Below are 24,716 nucleotides of genomic sequence, written 5' to 3'. Positions count from 1 at the left end.
CTAATACAGCTATTCTGTTAATTACATTACTAACTATATTGCTGTAAATTCCTATTTTAATTTCGGTAATGTTCCCATTAAATTGAGATTCAAAATTATTAATTAAATGCCAAGAAAACTATTTAAATACATGAAACGTGTATTTTTTAATTTATGCTTTAATTTTTAGTAATTCTTTGAATTTAAGAATATTTAATAAAAGATAGAATTTAAATTTTCCACAAATTTAGCTTTGAATGTGTGGTTGCCTGTAGCTCAACTTTTTTTTTCTATTACGTATAGATGTTTGCCTATATCACATACCTACGCTGAACTTAAATTGATAGTATTCGTATTGTTGTACAGATGGCGCTCGCATTTAGTTTGAATTGTTTGTTTGCAGATAATATCTTTATCTTTACAGCACTTTTAAATAACCCTAAATGTTTATTTAGACTCTTATCAAATATGAAAAACATAAGCCGTTCGTACGTTTGGATAAATCTGTATGATATTTCTCTACAGCAAGAATAATATCACTGTATTTTGGGACTGCTGATGTAGGTATGTCTTCCGTTGGGCGCAAGAAAGAACCAGCGCAAAGCGCGTGCGCGATTACAGTCACCTTGTGAGCGACGTCACCGCTGGTAGAGCAAGCAAAGACGTACGCCTAGAAAGCCCCTGCCCGCTGCGCTTCGTATCGACAATGCCCGCTGGTCGTGCGGCACGTCGCAGCGCGGTCACTGTGTATGTGTACGGGGGCACGGCCATTTTGTTAAGTGTTCTAAAAGTATGCTTTTTTGAGGTGTGTGTCTGCTTTCAAGGGATAATATAATCGAACGTTGTGCATAATTATTATATGGGTGAGTTTGTTTTCGCTAACGATATCATTGCTGCACGGTGGCCGCGACGATTTGCCGAGAATGAGCGGACGAGGTGGTGTGTAAATGTGCCTGGTTTCGGGGCCGTTGGCAGGCTCGCTAGCCTAGGCCAGTCGGCGCTGGTGCACGGTTCGTACGTACGACGGGACACGGTGTGGCTTTCACCGTTCCTTCGCGTACACGGGGCGAACCGCACATCGCGACCCGCGGATCGTACAAACGCCAGACGTCGTGCGCGCCTTCGTTATATCGTCGTCGATGAAGTGCGGTTTGCGATTTTATCAGCTCACGATAAGCGTTTGGTTGGTTATCTCGCGTTGCTCGTTCTTTTTTTTTATTCACACGGTACGCCTGCATGTGTAGCCCCGAAATAAGTGTGCGTGTGTAGGTGTGTGTACGTGTGCAAGCGCCAAATCAGCGCCCGATGTGTTTATAATATCATTTCGGCCTTTGTGTGCGTGTGTTATCAAGATAAGGAATGACGTGCGGTAGGCGCCTAACTTGCGCATAGACGGGATGCATTGTGTGCGTGTCTTTGACTAGCAAAACTGTCTGTTCGCACATCCAGTAGCATTTCTTGCTGATATATACTGTAGGTATGTCTGAATATACGATATTCACCTATGAGGCGTAGGCTCACAATGAGACCCTGTAATACCGTAACGTATGATAGCAGACGAAATTCTTGAGATGCTCCGGCTCGTTGGCCGGGGAAGGTGAGAAGTCTCGAGAGGCAGGCCGCAATCAAGTATGCCGTACAACACATCCACGAGACAGCCTAATAAGGCATTTCATCTGTACCTTCGCAGACAGGCATAACGATATCTCGTGTCGGTGGTTATTTGTACCGATGTGCTGCTTCTTGCACTCGATCTACAGCTCTTCACTGGTGTTTATTTAGATGTAGAAAACGCTGCCGACGGTGGCGTTACACCGCCTGCGAACGTAAGTGAGTCATCGTCGTCTTCGTTGAGCCAAGAAAGAGACTGGTTATAGGCTAGCAACCTTAGTCAGTCAGTCGGGGTCAACACTACCTACTTTCAATATTCAGCCAACACTCGACGTGATGCTGTCGCCAGTCTAATTTGACACTATGGATTCATATTCGTGCAATATTCTAATTGGTCGAGCGAATGCAGCCAAAGTAATGAATTTTTATCGCTGTGTGTACGTCGTGTCGGTGCCAATTTTGAAATCGTATTTTCCAAACAATTTGCTACGAATTGGCAAACAAAAATATTGTACCAACCGGAATGTTCCATGATTCATTATTACGGTTTTTGCTATCATACTTGAGTCAGATCACCGCGAACAAGCAACGATTTTATATTATTATCCGCATGCTTGCATTTAATTTCTTAGCGTGTAAAAAATAGATTAGAATAGATGAAAATTCGAAAATAAATCGGTTTCCTTATGCGCTAGGCCTATATTATTAATGTGCTATTAAGAGTTGAACGCAACATTGCAACCGCTTCGAGGAAACAGAGTCAGCGGGTAATTTATTAGATTGCGTATTGTGTCGGCGCGCTTTTCGCAAGATGAATGTTTTTCCATACTGCGAGGTCTTTCCTCTTGGCGTCATTAAGATGGGTTGTAGGTCGCGTTGTCGTGTACAGCATAAAACCGAGATTTCGAAACTAATAAAACTACATGATGAGCTGAGCGCCAACATCAATCGGCCAACTAACATCCGACATTTACAAATTATGCTGTAGTTTGTTACCTGAACGTGAACGTAACGTATCTTTATTGTTGCGTGTGCGGTATTAATAAAAAAATGTAACTCGCACAATGGTTTATCGCATTATTTATAGATTCAGCGTTGAATTTCGTATCCGTTACGAGCTACCAATTATGTATTTTTAATTAATCATAGTTAACGGTTTATACACGAAATAAACATAATTGAATTTAATTGTGGTGGTGGTGTTGGTGTTGGCTGCGCGGTTGGCAAAAAAGGTAGTATTTTCCTGTTTGTAATAGAATTTGTGACCATCTGCCTACTTCCTTTGAAGTGGAATGTTGGAAGCATGGCATTCAAATAGGTATTGCAAGCGCCCTACCTGCACCACTTGTGTCTAATCTAGGTTTTCGATGCATTATTCAGCTACACACAATGTGTCAGCACTAATTCAAACTTGTACTTGTTTTTTTTTAAATTGATAAGCTTAGATAGGTTCAGGTATCGATCAATTAAGATGTGCGTATTTCCGAGGACCTTTATTTTGGAGTGCTGAACGATTGATAGGGCTTTCGGAGTAGTATTAGGTAACCACCTGAGACATGAGGTATGTGAGGTTGTGTTCAACGGGTTTCCTCTTTAAAAATGCATGTGTTCAACGCGCCAAGAAAATATCCGTCTCTCAGCGCAGGGCTATAAACGTTTACAAGTTTTCGCCCGCATTTAAAGTTGCTAATCGATACTGTTTAATTATTAATCGTTTACAAGCTGAATAAAATTCCACTGCGTGTTCGAATACAATTACGATGAATTTGTTATCGTTACAATTTGCTATATTTATTTTTCATGTTATGATTCCATTTAAACGTAAATAAATACACATTGTCTATCTTGCTGAACGTCGGGTCGTGATTTTAATGATAATTAATATACAATTTATATATTTATTTAGTGTATTTGACGAATCATTGTACTTATTGTTTATTTGAGCACAGTACAGACGAATATTGCTTCGGAAATGGTCATAAACAAGCCGGAATGTTAATTTTCCAACATGAAAATAAGTTTTAACTGCAGTTGAATGTTTAAACTAAACACAAAGTAGCAGTGTGGATATTTAACATATGATTGTCGTTATAAACAAAACATTTAAGCACGGTTGTTGTTGCCGCGTGTTGCTTAATCGATTGTGCACCTGCGATAAATTAGAATACTTGAACACGTGCCAAAAATATACTCGTAGCGCGTAGTACATCGCAGGACATTGAACACTCGGAAAATGTTAGTGAACTTCTGGTATAAAATTTTACTGTTTTCCAACTAGTCGAAATTCTACATTTAGGTGCGAATAAATCAATTTTTATAGTGCGGCATTTTCCAGCAGTATTTATTCCCTTCAATACGAAATAATATTCATCGCACGTGTGTGTATATTTGGACATGCAAAGGAAACATTTATGGCTGATTACATTTTATCCATTTAAAGCTTTTACTTTAAGCGTTTGTTAAAAGATTTATCGTAAAGGTCCAAAACGAAACAAAGTATTTCTAATTACACTCCCGAGTTATAAGCATCAAGTTAAATATAAGTTTAGTTTCAAAGTTTATAAGTAGCATGCGATGCAGTTCAGAATATAGACTAGCGTAAATAATGGCGGTGCTTACAGGTTCGCAGAATATTTTGTTACGAAAATTACTTATCTTTAAAAATAGGTAGATGGTATCTTTAAGATAAGCACATTGTAGTATAGTTTAGAAAAGGTTTTTTATGTTTGATTTCATATCGAATGTCATTTCAATTCGACGCATGTCGTAATTTCTGTGGTTATTTGTTCCGTGTTCATTTGTTGATTTGGAGTATGTAAGAATATGACCTACTACTTAACGTTATTGGTATGAACACTTAACGTGCCATAATTAGATTGAATTCGACAAACATGGAACGCGGTTACTCAAGCACTGTAATATGTTGAATTGTTTACATAAGCTTCATTATTTAATTCAACAAGGAACAGTAAAGTGTTACATTCATGAAGCTAAAGATTATTATTTGAATCCAATTACGCGCTTGATATAGAGGACGTTGTGAATCACACTAGTAGTATCAGTGATTATATCAAATTAGTTTTAGGCAATCGCGTGATGCAATAATCGAGTTGATAAATTTAGGATTTATCTCGAAAATGGCTTTTGTTTAGTTACCGACTATTGATTATTCAATTAAATTTGATGTTTAATTTAATTGTGTTTTAAAAATAGTGATTTGCACTATATGTGTGTTAGCCATCTTTCAGTGGTACGATTTAACGCGAATTCGAATGATAACGGAATATTTGTTGCTGACCTGAAAGCAACGACATGTGGCATAATTAAATTATTACATGGCTTCAGTAAATATAGTAAAAATGTGCTAATTTGGTTATCACTTTTTGAACGTGATAATTTTTACGATCAAACTTCGGTGGGTTTTTTAAATTTTATAAGTGGTTAAGTGGTTTAAAGTCATTAATAAATTCTATCAACCGAGATTATAATATCACAATATTAATATATCAATGTAGATATTATTAAATATTGAGTTAATTGACATCATCGCCAGATTGACACCAATTAGAAAATAAATAAATATTTATCGAAAGGAAACATGTTTAGTGTTCAATACATCATTTGCAAACCTTGAAGTGTCGTCGCATAATTTGTCAAAACTTGTTCGTGAAGACGAATGTATCTCGTGTTTATTTTTTTCGACCAAATGTATTAGCACTTGAACGCCTATGTCGAATGTCTGTTAAAGTTATTAACACGCTTTACGGTTTCGGTAAGTGCGGTAAGAAATTTGTAGTTGATTGGTTATTGGCACTTAGGTTATTTTAGTATGGGACATGTTGGATATAAAATAATGCACACATTAATCGATGGGAAAGTCCATAATTTTTTTTTTATTTTTGCATTATTGTTACATAAAAATATTTCTCATTGTTGGTACGAGAAGTCTTGATTTGCGGGTGTTTATTTTTCTTCTTAAATTTTACCTGTTTTACAGTAACGTACAAATGAAACAAAAATGTTCAGTTTGAATTAAATTTGCAGCTACTTTATAGAAATGCATTATTTTCTTTATTAGCCATATTTTATTACACTTACAGTTAGTTATTATTACACCAGCCAACCAACCGTTTGAACATTGAATATGAAACGTTAATTACGACATCAACCGCTTTTTTGTTCTGTGTCTATCATAGTGTATCATACACAAGCTTTGTTTGATTCTTGCGTGAGTTTATCGTACCACGTTTTACATACTGGTATTTAACACGTTTTTATAACACATGCAAAAGTAAGGTGGTATCATGGTAAAGTGGTTTACCTAAGAAACAAACGAAAGTTATATTCTACATGCTTGAAAAGTTTCTGTAAAGGTAACTTAGTCTTCTGAGATTCTTAAGGTGTAAACTTTAATAAATATCAGCATGAGAAATGGAATAATGATGGATTTTAGGTCTAAGCACTCAAAATATTGTTTTTCTAAAGATATTGTTCGAAGCTGAGAATTCCCATTGCGCCTAAGCTAATTATTGTCGTCACCCAAATCCAATCCGGAGAGACCGATCAATAGTCCACAATAAATCAGCTTTATGATGTAATTATACAATCGCAGCGCATTATTACATGAAAATTATGTTTTATTGATACACTGGGACGACTACATTTTACGATAATCTATAAATCAGCTGTAGTGATGGATTGGAATGCCTCATCTCGTTATGATTTATCACGCAAATTGAATTACATCGCGAAAGAATCGATAGAGACCAGTGCATGCATAATTTATTCAATTTGGGTTCGTTACACATCGATTTACGCGACGCTTAACTCGAAATAAAACTTCACGCCGTTTTATCGAATTGATTAAATTGATCGTTTCCACATCAAATATTAATTCGTTCGATGTGCGTCAGCAAGCCATGTCTCGATAGATGTACATGGTACAATAAAAACTGCCATGTACATTTTCAATAAGTTCCTTGGAAGTTAAACTATTTTTAGTGCGGTCGTTATATAAATAACTTGTGTAATCAAGATTAAATGAACTTGAATGTTGGTGGAGATGTTGATGTATTGTTTTGACAATGTGTTGGATGATAGTGGATTATAGCTTTGTTCGTCTTTTTTTGTTTACAGCTAATGTGTGAGCATTAAATCTTGTGGGGACCATGTCGGCTGCCATGCGCTCCACGCTGCAGACGGTCCCCGAGAGTCTCGAGGTGAGTCGTGGAGGCGCTGATTCGACAACTACAACCACCGCCAAAACGCCCGTCAAGTCCACCACTGAAACGACAAAGACGACGCGCTCCACATTCAATTACCATCCGCCATCGTCGACCAACAAGGTGCGAGTACGTACACTTTTCAATTTATTAATATTTTTTTGTGATTACCTTGAACACATTCGCCATCCATCAGTTTTCAAATATTCCACAATTTGAACGATTACGTCGCTGACATTGGTAATACAGCGTTATGGCTGTCTCCACGTGGTATTAAAGGTCATATTCGTTTGCACAAACAAATTTATTCTCCAGATGCAGATGATTATTTAGATAAGCGCATCTACTTACATTTCGGGCACGAATAAATTCTATTAATACATTATACATGACCAGAGAGTCCTCCTGATTTAATTATCACCCGGTGTAAGCACGTAAGCAGAAGCATATAAATGGAGAACAAACACAAAATGAAATGCGGATCGATTCGGCGCGAGTCATACTCATACCTTAGCGTTGCTTGCACCGAACTCTACCGAGTTTTTTTGTTCGTCCCGCATCGCACCATAGCGCACCACTTTTACGAATATTTCCAGCCATAAATACAATTGGCACACAGTGGAAAATAAAAACACTACATGATCGAAATCTCTAGCATCAGTGAGCAGCACACTACACTTCTTTAGCAACATGCACAAATGCCAGCTTCGCTGAATCCAAATGAGGGTTTTAATGAAAAACTAATACTCCATTCGCAACCAGCACTTTTCAGTTATTTGCTGACTCGAATACTTGAACGAGGAGAGCGTGTTCATTATTTGCATACTTCTTCAACATTCAGCGTTTCCGAAGAAAATATTAAATCCATCGCGAGCAGATAGGAAACTTTGAGAATCTATTTGCCTGCAAAATCTTATCGATCAAAGGGAGCTGGTTGTTGACAACCAAACGCTCAGGCTTCTCGGTTGACCTTTAGCCTGGTGCGGGCCGCCGCGCGTACGATTCGCATAAACATAAAATGTTTGACGTTGTACTTTATAGGGCAAACGTCAACCGATAGCAGGAACGCAAACGACAACGCCCCTGCGCATTCGTGCCTATGCCCATGTTCCTCCTCCCCGTTTGTTCACCTACTAATTAATTAGTTTGTGTAATAAGAGAAGAAACAATTACCTCCATCAGCAATAACGTTTTAATTGCAAAACAAGCGATTGTACGGAATTAATCAACCGCGCAATATCAAACGTTCATTGAAATATCCTCGAAATTAAGCGTTTAATTGCAATCGGCGTTTGCAACTAGTGGAGATAACAATTTGCAATTTATTAATGAATTCTGACTGGTTTTATCATTAGCCGCTCATGGTCATTCCGCGATCCACGGTTTTATTGTTATAGCGCTTGATTGACTTGTTAAAGTGCTACACAGAATTAATTAACCGCTTTCAGTTTTTGTCGTGTTTGTGCGGTTGGCAAGAGATACCATCGCCTATGCGGAATACTGCGGAAGTCGAGCTTACGCAAAATCCATATTTAATGCGTGCTTCAAAAATTATTTTCTAATGCAACGCTTAAAATGAAATAATGTCTAATTATATTGATGATGACATAACCGAATATTTCACGAACGCTAATTTTTCAAATGGAACAACTCGAAAACTGACTACAATAGAATTTATTGTTTAATTACTTTTGAATTGAATGAACATCGAAGCAATAAAGTCTGGTATGTTACCAAGGTGAAAGCGAATGGAATCAAAAAATATGTATAACAATTTGCTATTCAATATTTCACACGCCATATGCGAATGCGCTTTATGTGTTCAACACTGCATCGATTATTTTATATAATTACATGTACATTGAGGTACGTTTTGTTCTGAGAGTTTTTATACGCTTGCACTTAGTGTATTAATGTGTGTGTATGCACGTTGGCGATTAGAAAATGCATATGAACTGTTAAATAGGCGTTTAAATACTTGACCAAACCGGTTCGCCTTCGATCATCATTTATTTTGTTGTTTGTCGACTACTCACTGCGATTTACACATGCAATGCTGGGGATAATTTGATGGAATCATTTATTTAATGTTTATTAAAGTGGGTGTCATCCTACTGCTAAATAAACATATTTATTGATTTTGTCATAGAAATTTTCAACCAAATATTTGTCCGTGAACTTATGCGACGGTGGCAGGTTTGTTGGTACTTACTTTGACCTTCAATTTATTGACAAGTGTAAAAAAAATTATTTGTATTTGTCGAATTAACTGCAATAGAGTCAAGACTAGAGCAAAGAATACACAATGACAAGTGCGTTTTCGTTAATTTTCTATTGAATTTCAATCTTTTAATGTAGATATACGTGTCAAGAACGGCAAAATTAATCAGGAAATCTTCCTAAAAAGTTTCTTATCTGAATTAAACATGAGTAATTCCAAATAAATGAAGTTGTTACATATTGACATAAAGAAATGTTTCGTTGCACGCTGGTATTGATCTTCGGAAAATTCGATAATCTAAGATACTGCTATTTAAATAGTAGATATAAATAAATAAATGTTCAGCATGCATCATCATGTGAGGAAAAACAAGCAGACAGTATTTTTGGGTTTTTGTTTTATATCGCTTAATCCCAAGCGTGATTTTTAAACAACTTTAGCAGGTAACAAGGTAACTGTAACCAGACGTAGGATTAGATCATTTTCAGTATGAACGAAGTGGGTACTACTTATGTTAATTTATTACTCCCTGAGTGTGATAATATGCGGGATCATCCATACCTCTCGTCTCTGCTTGTATGAAACCGTTGACAGACAAAAATGTTTATTTACCCACAAATAACTGCCGCATGCGAAGCGATAAGATACGAGAAAATTTGCTTGAAAGAGTGAAGAATGTGGTTAAATATATATTACATGTAACGCATCGGCGTGTTATGTTATGCATGGAAACGACGCGTATGTAAGAGACATTTAAATTATCGTTCGACATACGAGCGTCAGTTACAGCTCGACGGTGAACGCGCGCGAAGCTATGCGCATATCGGTCGGACCCCCGGTGGTTAGCTGCTTACCGCGTCCGTCCAGTTTCCATCGCGTGGCTGAAAAATAAAAGAGTCTAGTTCAGTATACAGCGCGATGAAAGCCGATATCAAAGTGCTTCGACCACCACCACCACAGCCACCATTCGGTTAACAATCGTGTGCCGTGTTTATTGTTTCGTCGGTGAACGGTGACAACGCTGCTTCCAAGTTTTAAACATTTCTCCGTTATTTACCTACTAATTGCTCGATAATAATATTAATTAACGCCTTCGTTTCACACTTTCTTTCATTTTAGTGAATTTTTTAGTACATGCTGTTCCGCGTTTCGTAATCGTTATTGTTTCGAATTTGTTTCGCGTTGCGAATTGCATTGCGGTGAAATCCGTAATAGTGGCAATCAATTCGAAAACTGGAAACAAGCGCACAATTTGCTCATCGGCGACGTCGCGCGACCATCATTAGAATATCATAAAAGCAGCGCGTGGCGCTATCTTATTAATGGACTGGTTTCTTGAGTCGATTTTATTTATCGCGTAAACACGTCGCCGGCCTTCGCAATGTCATCGGAATAACAACAGTATCACGGCTATTATTAAAATGCGCACGTTGTCTTAGCGTTTCGAGGAATATAAAGTTACGAGCGTCATCTTTAATACATACTAATAATAATGTATGAGGTGTCGAGCGTTGGCGGTAGTAAAGTAGATGCAGCCGCTGCGATTCGGCACACGCACCGCCCGCAGGAAGCCATGAAGCATCAAGTGATGAAGTTCTTGCGGCGGTCGAAATCATTAGCTCGTTCTCCTACCGCCAACGGGCAGATAAAGGATAAGGACAAAGAAAAGGAGAAGGATAAAGACAAGGAAAATAAAACTCAACCGAAGGCTGTGCACACAACCACGTGTAATGGGAATCATGTTAATAAAGATCAAAGCAAAAGAAATGGAATGGTGGTTGCCATTGTTGACGGATTGCCCTTTGTGGTCGGAGCGAAAAACAAGAAAAAGGTTAGCATTCTATCCATTTATCAATCACAACGTTCTGTAGTAAATGCCTATAATCTTGCTAAGCGTTATATCTATCGCTCAATGCGATATGATAAACGAGTCAATAATTTTCGATAATCGTGTGCAAATAACAACTTCCTGAACCGCAAACTTCGAAAGCATCATTCGCTTAAACAATAATAATGACAGCAATGAATAATGCAAAATTCCAGCATTAAAAAGCAATTTTTATACAATTATGTTAAAATAACACACATTTTGCACGTGTACACACTCCTCTTATCTCTAATTTGGTCAGGACACTTTTACAACAGTCCTGTAACCAAGCGCTTAGTTAATTATATACTGGGATATACAAAGATGCGTACATAATATACATTAACGCAAACCGAAAACTTTTGACATTGTTGTGTCGAATTGACTAACAAACTCTCCCACACGCAGTAACAGTAATGGGGGCGAACTTAATTTGAGCGCCAATCCTATCAGAGTATGCTTGTGTGGTCAAAGGAGCGCTGAAATTCTAATTTTAGGACACATCGAGGGGTGAATTTTCAGGGCGTCGAATTTTATAACGCACACGTGACGCGTAACTCACGCAGACTAAGTAATTGCTATTAGGTAATCAATGCGTGCCGGCGAATTGCCGCCGCCATACCAGTAAGTGTAAAATGATGCCGGGACGCCGCATGGCATACAAACAAATATAATGCTATTCCGAAGCGTCGATGGAATGCAAAAGAGCGCATATCGAATGACTGCAAAATATTAATAACAAACGGTACAGGTCACCGACGACGATGCCGAAGTGACGATAACGATGTATGAATAACAATAGATTTCGTTTAGGTTTTCAGTTATATTTTGTCGGCGACAACGGCGCGGAGTGTCGTTGCTTCTTTTTGTCGTGACAACTTTGATGTAAAATGTAGTCGTCTGCCGGTAATCGGCGTGCGCACGAAAAAAAAAATTAATTGTCTAATAATATGGTTATAAAGGCAGATAAAATGGGCAAATTGTTTTCGCGTGTCGGCCGAAGGAAGCGTGATTCATACGAACTGGTACGTCAATTAAATGTTGTGGCGAATGCGAACGATGAGTTTATAGTTTGGTGCAAATGCAAAGTGTGCGCACCGAATGATTCCGCTAGAGCTGACACACGGGAGAGAAAAAGTAGCACACCTTGTATTTATGAGCTGTATAATTTGAAAAAGCCCAAATTTACTCATGTAAGTAATGAACAATTTGCACAACACATTCGGCAGCTAATGCCGGCCTTAAATCGAAAGTTTCGACATTTATGTGGCATCATTAAACGCGAGTCGTTAATGAACGTCAGTTGAATTACCATCATTATTAATTCACCGGAAATTGAATTAACCTCAACTATTATTGGTATTGAAACATGAATTTAGCTACATGAATCAATTATTATTGATATAAAAACAATATTTGGCTAGGTTAATGGACTTTTGTTCGAAAATTTAATTATATTTAGTTTATAAAAGCATTCTTTTGTTGTGTTGAAGGTTTGAATGTGACAATTGAGTGTTGTGTTGCCTACAATCGCGTTGAACCAACATAAAAAATTACGGTGCACACGCACCGCGACATTGCATGGTGTTTCATGTATGTAAAAAACGTCTCCGTTGCCTTTGCGGGGGAAGGCTCCCATATACCGGCTCGCTGACCTTGTCGGCAACGATGGCCCTCCTACATACATATTGATATTCATATGAAATTTTAATTCGATACTGTACGTAGACGTAGTCACTATTTCATTTCATTCTATATTTATCGTCGGCTTGCCGCTAATCACACTATACCTACGTCAACCTGAGCTGGAAGTTTATTTCAGTTCGATTTCGATCAAAATATGACGACTGTACTACAATTACACTTGGTGCTATCGTGTAATGTTGTGTATGTATGTACTTACGTTGTAATTAAAGGTCTAGGCTGTGACCTAGGAAACGAATGGTTTTTATTATTCAGGCGTCTTTCGAATGTGACAATGAACCGGCGTGGTACCTGGCGTGCGTTAGCAGGCTTTATTATAATAATACTTTCGGCGTTTTATGTTTTTTCGCAGGTTGAAGTGTGTATTATGAGTCGAAGTTTTGTCCGCGTTAATTCATTCACATCTTTAGAATTAATTCTGCCGTGGCTACTTTATCGCGATTCTCACTGGCAGGAAACAAAACAAACAAGCGTATACCGTTGCTCCCAGGCATATTGGGTCTAACTGTAAATAAGCAAATTAGTGAAATGTTAATGTTTTACAGATATTTTACTCGTTTTTTGCGGTGTTTAACATGAGATCTTAAAAAAAGTGAGAAAATTGTGCAAATTAGTTTGATATGGAAAGTTCACCGAGAACAGAAAGAAAGTTCGAAAGTGTAGTCTCGTTTGACTTGTTTGTTGTTTGGCATCGAAAATAAACGAGATGAAACGAAAGTGGTGCTTAATGAGAGATTAATTATCTAGTTCAACAATTAATCGATGAAATTGATATTTTTAAATAAAAATAACTAATATTCTATAAAAGTTTCCATACAGTAGGTGTACTTGTCATTGAACCGGTTCTATCATTTTTGTAACATTGGTGATCAAGTTCAAATTACAATTTAGTTTATCACACGTTTTCAGCCGATTTGTCTGATATGTATCTAGTCGAGCCATCGTGTAATTGCTATTTACTTCTTTATCAATACAAATATAATACGTACTTGCTCTGTCAATGAGACAGCATATAGATAAACATTTGAATTGGCTACGTCCCCACAACTTCTCGTTTCAAACGCACGAGTAATGTAAATATATTCGCCAAATTAGGTTACCAGGCAGATTATTTTATCGCGAAACCTTCAGTATACGTACCCACTTCGTCAAACATAATGTTTAGTATAAATAAGTAACATATTAACATTTTCTTAATTTATATATCTGTTTCTGTCACGGGGGTCTTGAATATGCCAGTATAAATATTTATTATGAAGGTTGTTTGCTAAAAAATATTGTAAGTGGTTTAGAATGCCGAAAATGAGACAATCGCGCAACTTGACTAACTCGGGCACGCTGAATTGCCTCTAATTTAAGATCGGCGTCTGTATTGTACAATATACGAGCATAAAAACCAACATGTGTCATTTATTGTTGATGGGTTGTATGATGTCGATGTTGGCGAACTAGACGTATGGTATGATTGAGTCACCGCGTCAGAAGTCGATATCTGTTCAACCAACGGTGCGCTCATGCGAACATCGCATGCGCGTTTCGCTGAGTAAACATTACTTGGGGCTTTCGTAAACAGCCTATACTGCCTGCAACCGTAGTCCTCCGCATTAACAAGTTGCGGAGTAGGAGAGGAAATATAATGTTACATCACATGAACGCGCCGCTTGCACGCTCTGTGTTTTAAACAATGTTCGAAACAAAAAAAAGTGCTGGAAACGAATGACTAACACAAAGTCGAAACCATCAACATTATACAGTTCTCGTCTGTTGGTTGGCGGACTGATGTTTCGCATTATTATGGTACCTTTGTGGAACAAATGTACTAGGAGCGTAACAGTATGCGCCGTACCGTTAAATAGGTAACCTCGGTATCGAGCAAGCTCCGTGTTACTGAGCAACAAATATCGAATGCAACGTATAACCACGCGCGCCGTGTTTCGTATTTTTATTATATTTGTGCGCTGCGCGCCGTTGTCTCGTTGGCTGCGATAGTTATCATTTCGCTCTTATCGCCGGCGATAAGCGAGACAATCAAGTTTACCTTTGTAATTGGATTCAGCACTGTGGATTGGTGTCGTTAAAGTCTATAATATTTGTGTGTGGCGCGGCAATCTCGCAAGACTAGTACACATAAGCAATTGAGTGTTGGGTGGTTACATAAAATCCAAATCATGGGGCGTGATTAGTGGTTGCAAAAAGTGAGCGTGACCGCGCATCAGTATGAGCCAGGTCACCAGTGGTTATATCAACAGCAAGGATATTCCGAAATCGCCAAAATTCGAACGTGCTACTTATAGAGGCCACTTTACTGAAAAATATATAAATACTTTGCGACGCAAAGGTTCTTGGACGGGCGTTAAGGATATCACCAGGGTTGCCGTGCAAAGTGATAACATGCCCTTGAAGCCGGGAAAAACGGACTCGGTAAAAACTAAGTTCAAGTTGATGCCAACCACGAAAAATGTATACACATTACCGCAGCCCACAAACTCCACAACTACACAGGCGAAACCAGGCGCGTCTAATAACAGTCCACCAGCAAAAAAGGGTTTTATAAGTTTGGGGGACACAAATGTCTACTCATTGCTACCATCTAGTGCCCCACCTAAAACGATTCCGCCGCCAAAATTAATTAATCCGATTGACTCAGCGGTTAAAACAGCCGACATGGATTTAATGACTTTAGCACCACTAGAAAGTTTGATAAACACATACGAGATCGAGGCGAAGAAATCGAAGAATATGGAACGTTTTGAAGAGATGCTCAGTAAAGTAAAAGGCGCGTCATCGGCAGCCAAACAAACCGATGCTGCTGAAAAGGATAAGAATACTTCTCCTACACTCCCAAAACGTCCCGCCAGTCCTATCAAACAAAAACTGGGAGTTTATCAAGGTGTTTCAAATTTTATGAAACCTGGTATTAGTGATATGCAAGCACCGCTTGAAGAACCATCATTGCGGCGCACAAATCGTTCGAGTACTTCCGAAGTGGAGAAATCAGAACCACCGAGAAAGATTCTTCTAAGCAGGACCGTTTCCGCTGCTCAAGAAGCGGTGGAACGTGCGCCTAAATCTGTTGGTGTACCAAAACCAAGACCCAGAAAGGTATAAAACGACAAAACGAGCATTGTCTCAAGGCTTTCAAGCAAGAAGCGTTCTTTGTGGCGAGTCATTTTTAATTTAACGCGGTGTTTAACATGGTTTATAGATGCGCGTGGTTGTGATGGCGAAAACGTGAATATTTACAAATATACAAGCCATAATACCGAGTACTGTGCGCGCGTTGTTATTGAATCGAAAGACAAATACATCGGGTATTTGTAATTTTTTAATATCTGCTGAGGCCAAACATTGTCAGCGACGTAATTGTTCAAATTCATTTCATAATCATATTGCGTGTTTTTCTTTGTGCTAATTATACGTTCATTTCTTTCAGAGTGGAAATGACAGCTCAGAAACAACAACGGTTAAATCATCCCAATCGGCCCATCGGAATAGACGGGCCGGCGAAGAACCCACCATAGGGAAATATAAATTGCTCAAGACCATTGGCAAAGGTAACTTTGCCAAGGTAAAATTGGCCAAACATTTGCCCACCGGTAAGGAGGTTGCAATAAAAATTATCGATAAAACGCAACTGAATCCAGGTTCGCTACAAAAATTATTTAGAGAAGTAAGTATAATTTCCATACAACTTATTTTCTCTCCTTTATGATTATGATGATAATATCTATTATTATATTATTATTTTTTGTAACAGGTTAGGATAATGAAAATGTTAGATCATCCAAACATAGTGAAACTATTTCAAGTGATTGAAACCGATAAAACTTTGTACCTGGTCATGGAGTATGCATCCGGCGGTGAGGTCTTCGACTACCTTGTGCTCCATGGTCGAATGAAGGAGAAGGAAGCGCGCGCCAAATTTCGGCAAATCGTTTCCGCTGTACAGTATTGCCATCAGAAGAGGATAATTCATAGAGATTTAAAGGCTGAAAACTTACTGTTGGACAGTGAAATGAACATTAAAATAGCGGACTTTGGATTCTCGAATGAATTTACGCCTGGCAACAAATTAGACACGTTCTGCGGCAGTCCTCCGTATGCGGCACCCGAATTATTCCAAGTAAGCAATTAAATTGTGAATCACATAATTGCGTTTGTCATTGAACTGTTGTTTGCAAAAATGACTCTACAGTTACTCGGGTTTTTTAAACTAAAAGTGCGCCTTTTGTTATTTAGGGTAAAAAATACGATGGGCCGGAAGTGGATGTGTGGTCTTTGGGAGTGATATTGTACACTCTAGTCTCTGGTAGCTTACCCTTCGACGGTTCGACGTTGAGGGAACTTAGGGAACGCGTGCTTAGAGGGAAATACAGGATTCCATTCTACATGTCAACGGACTGTGAGAACCTGCTCAAGAAATTTCTGGTGCTTACGCCTACGAAAAGAGCCTCCCTTGAGTCAATCATGAAAGATAAATGGATGAATATGGGGTACGTTGGGTTAGTCACTGCAATTCGCTACATTCTAAGTGTCGTTCTCTGTGTTTCAACTAGCGCAATAGTCCGTATGATGGGTTGAGTAAAACTTTACTGATTTTAGATGATGGATAATTAATATGTTGGGTGGATGAGATAGATGAGATAGGACCACTTGTTACTAATGTTTAAGTTTAGTACAAGAATAGAGAACGATGAAGATTTAAAATCTTTGCAAATTTATGTTTAAGAGATTTTCATTGTCATTGTGTCGCATTTTTGAGTGTAATGTATGATTTGGGTATGTACATTGCTCATCAGACACTTAGTGCATATCGTTTGTCTTAGCCATCCAACAAATGTACAACAATATAGTTAAATGTGCTAGAATGTAGATCGTAGATTGTCTCGTCTTTGGTTCTCCTGTCATAAATTGCTGTGGAATGTGTTCATTGAGATTTGATTAAATTGAAGTGTTGTTTTGTTGGATTTCTTTTAGTTACGAGAACGACGAACTCAAACCGTACATTGAGCCACAACCAGATATGTCGGACCAGAAACGCATTGAGGCGTTGCTATGTTTGGGCTATACTAGGAATGAAATCGAGGGAGCTTTGGATAATCCCAATTATGATGATTTGTTTGCAACGTATATTTTATTGGGCCGGAAAAGCACTGACGTAAGTTATATTATCTTATTATATAGTATAAAAATAGGAGGGAGCAACATTGAGCACAGGGAGCTCTTTATAACTGCAACTAACCCTCAAAAGGTGGTGGGGGATTATGTTGACATTATATTTACATATGTATGTTATTGTTTTAGCCGGAAAGCGATGGCAGCAGAAGTGGGAGCTCACTTTCGCTCCGTGGCATAACTGGACAGCAGGCAGTAGGTGCAGTTCAACCCACTGCCCAGAGCCCATCTCATCGAGGTGTGCACCGGTCTATTTCTGCTACGAACGCGAAACCCAATCGACGGGCGTCGAGCGGAGGTTTGTACATTCTCTGCAATGAGTTGCATTTCAGGATAATGTTTCTCACTTACCTTAGATATAGCTCTCTTTTATTTTGTCGAAAAGTCGTGTGAGTTTGCATGTGTACATAGTTTGAATCACTAAGCGAGTATAAGCTTTCGTTTACCGTCGGTCTTTATTTGATTTTAATGGCATGTCATAAATTTTATGTAGAGTGGCTTGAGACAAACGAAAATCACAGAGCTATATAATTGTCATCCATATTGTGTGTGTACATAGGAGAAACTTTGCGTGCAGGACCGCAGACAAACCAAGTAGCAGTGCCTCAGGCCAACAACCACAGTTCGGGTTTCAAGAGGCAAAATACGATCGACAGCGCCACATTAAAGGAAAATTCGGCGCGGATGATCGGCGGTACACGTCCAGCCACTGCGCAACCGAAGACCACCACCGAAAACAGTAAGTTTCCAACTTCGAAACAAAAACCAGGGGACGTATGACAAATGATAAAACCATATTTTTTGTTTCCTGATTATAGGTGTACAAAGTCCAGGTAAGCAACGCACGGTCGTTAAGAACAACCAGATATCAAGCACAAACCAACCTCCTCTGACTTCAGGCGGATCAGTCGTTCGAAGATGTACGATCAGTTACGAGGACAAGTCCAATTCCATGGAGAATTCAAATTTGACGTCAGACCGTATACCAATGTATGTATTAGACCACTGGTCCTCTATGTGTGGTGAGACAACTTACTTATAACAAAAACCGCCTGCCCTCGGTTCTGTGCAAATCAGCAATCAAAATACGACTCTCCTCCTTGTACAATCTTCTCCAAAATGCGCGTGTCATTAGTAGTAACTAGTTGAACCTTCGATGACTTACTTGCGCAGTGCAAAGCTCTCCTTCGCACCCTCGTTCTCGCTCAATTCAACCACTAATATATACACCCTGTACAAGCTAAGCATAACGTACTAAGCTCTTTGTGGCGTGTGTGCAATTCTTCGGCAAACGCGACACAATTCGTTGATGGCAAAATTACTAACAAACTTTGTTAATGCTAACCGCATGCCAGAGGGTTGGGTAGCACAGGGGATACTGTGCGGCCTGGCAAAGGACACGTTAAGTCAGCTTCGGTCAGTAGTAGTGGCCCAGAACCCACTACGGCGGACCCATTGCGTTCTAGGTATGTGCTTTCAAACGAATCCAATGCCATTAATTTTTCTTTATTTTAAATTGCATTATTTACTTTTCTATTATTTGGTGTCAATGTGCAAGTTAATTAATTACGTGTATTGATAACACACAAATACTGGCTGACGATTCGCTCGCATTTTATCGCGCCATTCACTTCATATACCCACACATTATGTCCTAATTGTTGCGAAACACTTTAAGCCAAGTGGTGTTTGAGTTTAATCAGTCGTGCGATAATTGCGATGTATGTATTGTGATTTACTTGCTATCGTGGTGATCAAGGTTTTTGCTAATTGTGTTTTACTGTGTTTTGTTTTTTGATGATGGTTTTTCTTTATTTCTAGTCCCATTATCATGTATATCTCCTACCATTCGCACATATTCCCTCAAAAAATATTTAGGTAAAGGTGCTTTTTAATATTACTCAATTTAATTATACTTGTGATCATACGCGCAATCGCTACTAACACCTGCACGCAACGCACATCACACAAACGCGATGATGATCCGATAAACGATAGAAGTGCTTTTATCATGATTAACTAACATTCGAGGACTTGAATACTTTGCACATTGTCTATATTATTTTTATTTCTAACTTTTATTTGATTTGAATTATATTATTTTCTATCATGTTCTGAAGATGGCTCTAGAAATCTTCGTGATGGTAATGAATGTGCTCTTGTTTCAACAGCCGCGGAGGTGCACAAGCCAGAGGAGGAGGCGTGGCGTTTCCAAGAAATACGTCTTCTCGTAGTACTTTCCATTCTGGTCAAACACGGCAAAGGGTAGCTTATCCCCCAGCGCAGCAGCAGGGACACACATCGTTTTTCTCAAAGCTGAGTTCCAGATTCTCCAAGAGGTGAGCATGCATTTTGATTTACATTTCATCATCGCCATCCCTTGTAACTTTTGTCACATCAGAAGTGTGAAACAGTTCTCGCCATTTAATTTTCAAGACAACTTCTTTTACGCACATTGCTTTGCATACCCACGCACATATGATCAAAACATTGTTAAATAACGTCTCTTGATGTAGTAATTGTTGCTCTTGGTATGTGTTGGTCAGTCTCTGCTCTCCTCCCTTTTTAATCTCTATGACATTTGAGCAAATGTGGTTTGGTGATGGTTCTGTGCGAATTTTAATTGGGATGATTGATGATGAACGAACGGTTGCGAGCGGGGTTTCTATTTATTTGTTGTGTTGTGCTGCGTCCCCGTCGGCCTTATCACCCTTGCTCAAGACTGTTTCTGGTTCAGGCTCAACCAGTAGAGGCCGTGTGGGGACGCCGCATCTTCTCAGCACTCAGGATTCCTACATCGTTTGCTCGCAATCGTCGTCCACAAATCGATCCGCCTTCAAAGCAATCAAATTATCACTGCATATTTCTTTGGACAAAGCATAATCTAATTCCGTGGAGCACTATCACGAAATTGACAAAACAACACGCGCCCAATCAATATCGTGCTTTATTAGCAGCATTGCTAAGAATACTACTGACTTAACAACAATTAGTTTTATGCGGTAGTTCAAACGTTGTAAATGTTAAATTCTTGAAACGTACTAAACAGATAAGTGTTTAACACGTGATATTATATAAATTGTGACCACAATTAGAATTTATTGATGAGATTATTGAGAATGATTCAAATACTATATTTGATGTAAAAACAGACATTGAACACACTTTGTTGTAATAGTTACTTTTATTTGAATTAGTATTAAATTTCATTTATTATTTGCATTTGCTTCACAAATCAGTATTTTACTGCAATTGTAAGTATGGCAGCATAGTGCAATTATGGGTACCAAATAGTTTATATTATCTTTAATGTTGACTTAAGTAGTTAATGTATTTTATACTTATACAGTCTTCCCTACTCACACTAAACCAAAAATGAACTAAATATCCGTACTTGATATTTTAAAACATCAAAATGCTTACTTGAAGTTAGTTAATCTATACTATAGTTTTATAAATCAGAAGATATTTTATTTGTCAGAACAAGTATGAATTAATCTGAAATGTCAAAAGCCTAATGTATAATTAAATTCCTTCATAAACCTAATTATGTTGTTTGTATCATTTTACTTAAATATTGAATTATTTCTGTTCACTGAACAATTTTAGTTTTGTCGTTGTAATTCCATCATAATTTATTATTAAATTACGAGAAAAAATGGGTAATCAATCAATCATGCTTTCTTTTGCCGCTGACTAACATGGGTAATATGTTTATGTTTAATTTTCATTTGTTTTGTTTCTATTTTCTTACAGAGCATTAGAACCTGGTCAAACCACTAAACAAGGCACATCTCCTCTACCTATAAGCGGGTAAGTTGATGTGAGCCGCGCTTACCCTTATAGGTCGCTTTCATATTTGTCGCAACTGACATTAATTAAGTGATCATGCGTTTCAACATCGCGTTGTCGAATTATCGTCGAACCGATTGGCAATTTGTTTTGTTTTTGTTGCAGAGTTGTAAGCAATCAAAACGACGACCAGGTGAAGCCGCGATCGTTGCGATTTACCTGGTCCATGAAAACGACGTCAAGTCGGACTCCGAAAGAAATCATTACCGAAATATGTAAGGTGCTCGACGCCAACAACTGCGACTACGAACAACGCGAACGATTTTTGTTGTTATGCGTTCATGGTGACCCCAATACGGATAGTCTGGTGCAATTTGAGATTGAAGTTTGCAAGTTACCCCGCCTGTCTCTTAATGGCGTTAGGTTCAAAAGAATTTCAGGTGATTGTCAGATTTTTATTGCAGACATATTCAAGTTTTTAATAAACAACTAATTAATGACTTGTGTTACAGGTACTAGTATTGGTTTTAAGAATATTGCCAGTAAGATAGCAAACGAACTGAAACTGTGACTGCCTGTTTGTACGGACGAATCTACGGACCCTGCGTAAATGAATGCAACCGCCGAACACACAAATGAATCATTATTGAAAATGATCGCGAACAGTGTAGTGAACTTCACCATGCAAATGCGTAACTTTTTAACACCCCCGCAATCAATTACGATAATACTAATAACTTAATGATTAATTGCAAACCGTGTTTGGACATTCAGCAGCGCGGGCAAAACGTTTGACCCGTCTCGTACGCGAAAACCAGTTTCACCCTGTGACAATTCGGATGGATCAATACCTGTGAACAAAAATACAGCAAGTAAACAGATGCAAGTCCCTAATGACGAAATGATGCTTCGGTTGCTCCTTGATAAGCAACACTAAACAAACTGAACTAACTTAATTTTTACATAAATCATTAACCAAATCAAGTCGATTTTGAATGTGTTGTTCTTCACGATCACTACACAATCACGTTAATAATCATATAAAATGAACTCGACACGTTTAGACATCTGTAATAACTAAATGATGGAAACTTGCATGTTTAATGAAACGTTAGTATATAAGACTTTTACAACGTTTTTTCAACATGTTTTCTTGTGTTTCATGAAGTAAGATCTTAACGAACAATTTTAAACTAAACGATTTATTGCTAAGTATTGAAGCTTATAACACAATATTTATTGATGAGAGATTTTTGTCATGCTTGTGATATACATATGGGGAATTGATTAAGGGGGCAAATTAGAAAGAAGAATTTATTTGAATGTTGAATATCACAATCTGCACTGCTAAAACTGTACTCGATTTTTAAGTTTGATCGCAAATATTTTCTAATGGAATTCTATGAAATTAGTACATTTTTGAGATCTCCCGAGAAGAATGCCGATGCGAGAGGAGCCGAAATTTAATTTACTAGATACCAATTGACACTGTCTCCAAGCATAATATTCTGTTCATGACTGCTACAATAGTTTCATGTCAATAATGTTCGAACACTGAAGGCGCGGAACTGCAGCACGAACTGTATTTAGCTGCAGATGACGTTTATACATGTTTTAAGCCAGAATAAATTATGGGTTGGAAATTTCTTGAATACTTGTACCCATGAAACGATCGAATTATGAACACATTTGGAAATACAATACGTAACATTTGTAGTTGATAGTATCTACAGACATGATGTCCCTCTTGGAATAGTAATTGCGCTTACGTTTATTTATCTCCTGTGAATAATTGATCATCTAATTTGTTACGAGATACGTCAAACTCACAGTATTTATGGGATAGTTGACACACATCTTGAGTACTTCTTTTGTGAAAAGAATTTAATTAAGACTTTTAACAACAATAAGCGAATTGATTAAAATGCGGCTCTAAGAAAAGCTTCTTTATAGAATTGTATTTATATATTATACATATTTTATTTTTCTTGTAAATAGGAACTAAAACAACAAAAACAAAATTTACGAGTGCGAGTGCTGCGCGTGTGTTGCCCGTGTAAATGAGTGCGTGCGAGTGACATAAATTAGAACGCGTTAGTCATACCGTAACAATTATACTATTAGAATTGTAACAATGATTTTTGATTTTGATTAACATTTGTTTAAGTTATGTTCATTTTGGTATTGAATTTTGAGCTGCGTATTACTTTCTGTCAGATCCAATACTTTATCTAGTTGTAAATATATACATAGATAACAATTATTTAAGTGAATTTATATGAACGAGGCTCACAACAAATTGTTGTTCATTGTTGTTGTGTATTAACGTCGTACACAAACGTGAATTTATTAAGAATATTTTTCAACACTCATAATAGCCGCTTGCGCTAGGCAGCGTTACGTGTTTGCTATAAAGTTGGACACAGCGCAATAACAACATTCGTTGTCACGAACTCATTCATCAGTGTACTTAGATTATAAACTATACAACAAATTCAGATATGGGAAACCAATGAGACGATTGCCCACGGAATCAAATTTTGTTTGCGATCTCGTTATACAGATTGATGAGTTATATACATACGATGACTGTTTCGCCAAAAAATATATATAAAATTAAATCTTTTCGAATGGTGTGTCAAAATCTGTATACATACATTTAAGAGAAAATCTCATGTTTTCTTAGTAACACAACTCTATTGTCAAAGAAACTACATTAACATTGTTTTATATTTTGATGAAATTTGGTGATGAGATTGGCAAGTAAAATGAAACAACCTATTATAATTAAGTAACATGGCCCAAGTCAGAAAATCCAACAGAATACGATGTAGTAGTAACATAATATATATTAATTGTTAGGAAGACAGCTTAGGACTTAGCGCTGTAAAGAGCAATGTTGCTTACCGTAATACTTTCACAGGGAATGGGCACTTTCTGTTAGTTAAGCTATTGATGATCATTTATAAAAAATAAAAATTTAACTTAAAATTGACACCGCATACGTGACTAACAATTTATTATTTTATACTTAATTGTTACGACAGCCCACGATATCTGAGCGCGTTCAATATGAATTTACATGTGTAATAATTGGTGAATCATTAAAATTCAAACTGAGTGAATTTTGTTGTTGTTTCGTGTT

General features: G+C 37.8%; 1 protein-coding gene across 16 annotated transcripts; it reads left to right on the top strand.

The window, feature by feature from the left end:
- The first annotated feature begins 684 nt into the window (after positions 1-684).
- par-1 lies at positions 685-24,566 on the top strand. 16 transcript variants are annotated; one of them, XM_065305610.1, is made up of 14 exons: positions 685-842; positions 6,727-6,935; positions 16,038-16,274; positions 16,362-16,727; positions 16,844-17,097; positions 17,582-17,762; positions 17,909-18,077; positions 18,339-18,518; positions 18,598-18,769; positions 19,135-19,245; positions 19,951-20,118; positions 21,536-21,592; positions 21,737-22,011; positions 22,084-24,566. In XM_065305610.1, the coding sequence occupies exons 2-14, from the start codon at positions 6,759-6,761 to the stop codon at positions 22,140-22,142; spliced, it is 2,406 nt and encodes an 801-aa protein (XP_065161682.1). In that variant the 5' UTR covers positions 685-842; positions 6,727-6,758; the 3' UTR covers positions 22,143-24,566. The 16 variants fall into 16 exon arrangements, with proteins under 16 accessions (XP_065161682.1, XP_065161681.1, XP_065161679.1 ...); XM_065305609.1 differs by having other exon boundaries at positions 16,844-17,106; XM_065305607.1 differs by having other exon boundaries at positions 6,727-6,941; positions 16,844-17,106.
- The last annotated feature ends 150 nt before the right edge of the window (positions 24,567-24,716 follow it).

This window comes from Atheta coriaria, unplaced genomic scaffold (genome assembly GCF_025399875.1).
Source record: "Atheta coriaria isolate IRGN ID8LTWV9N9 unplaced genomic scaffold, Caltech_Dcor_3.1 hic_scaffold_6_pilon, whole genome shotgun sequence".
NCBI lineage: Eukaryota > Metazoa > Arthropoda > Insecta > Coleoptera > Staphylinidae > Dalotia > Dalotia coriaria.
This window is presented reverse-complemented; position numbering and strand designations above follow the sequence as displayed.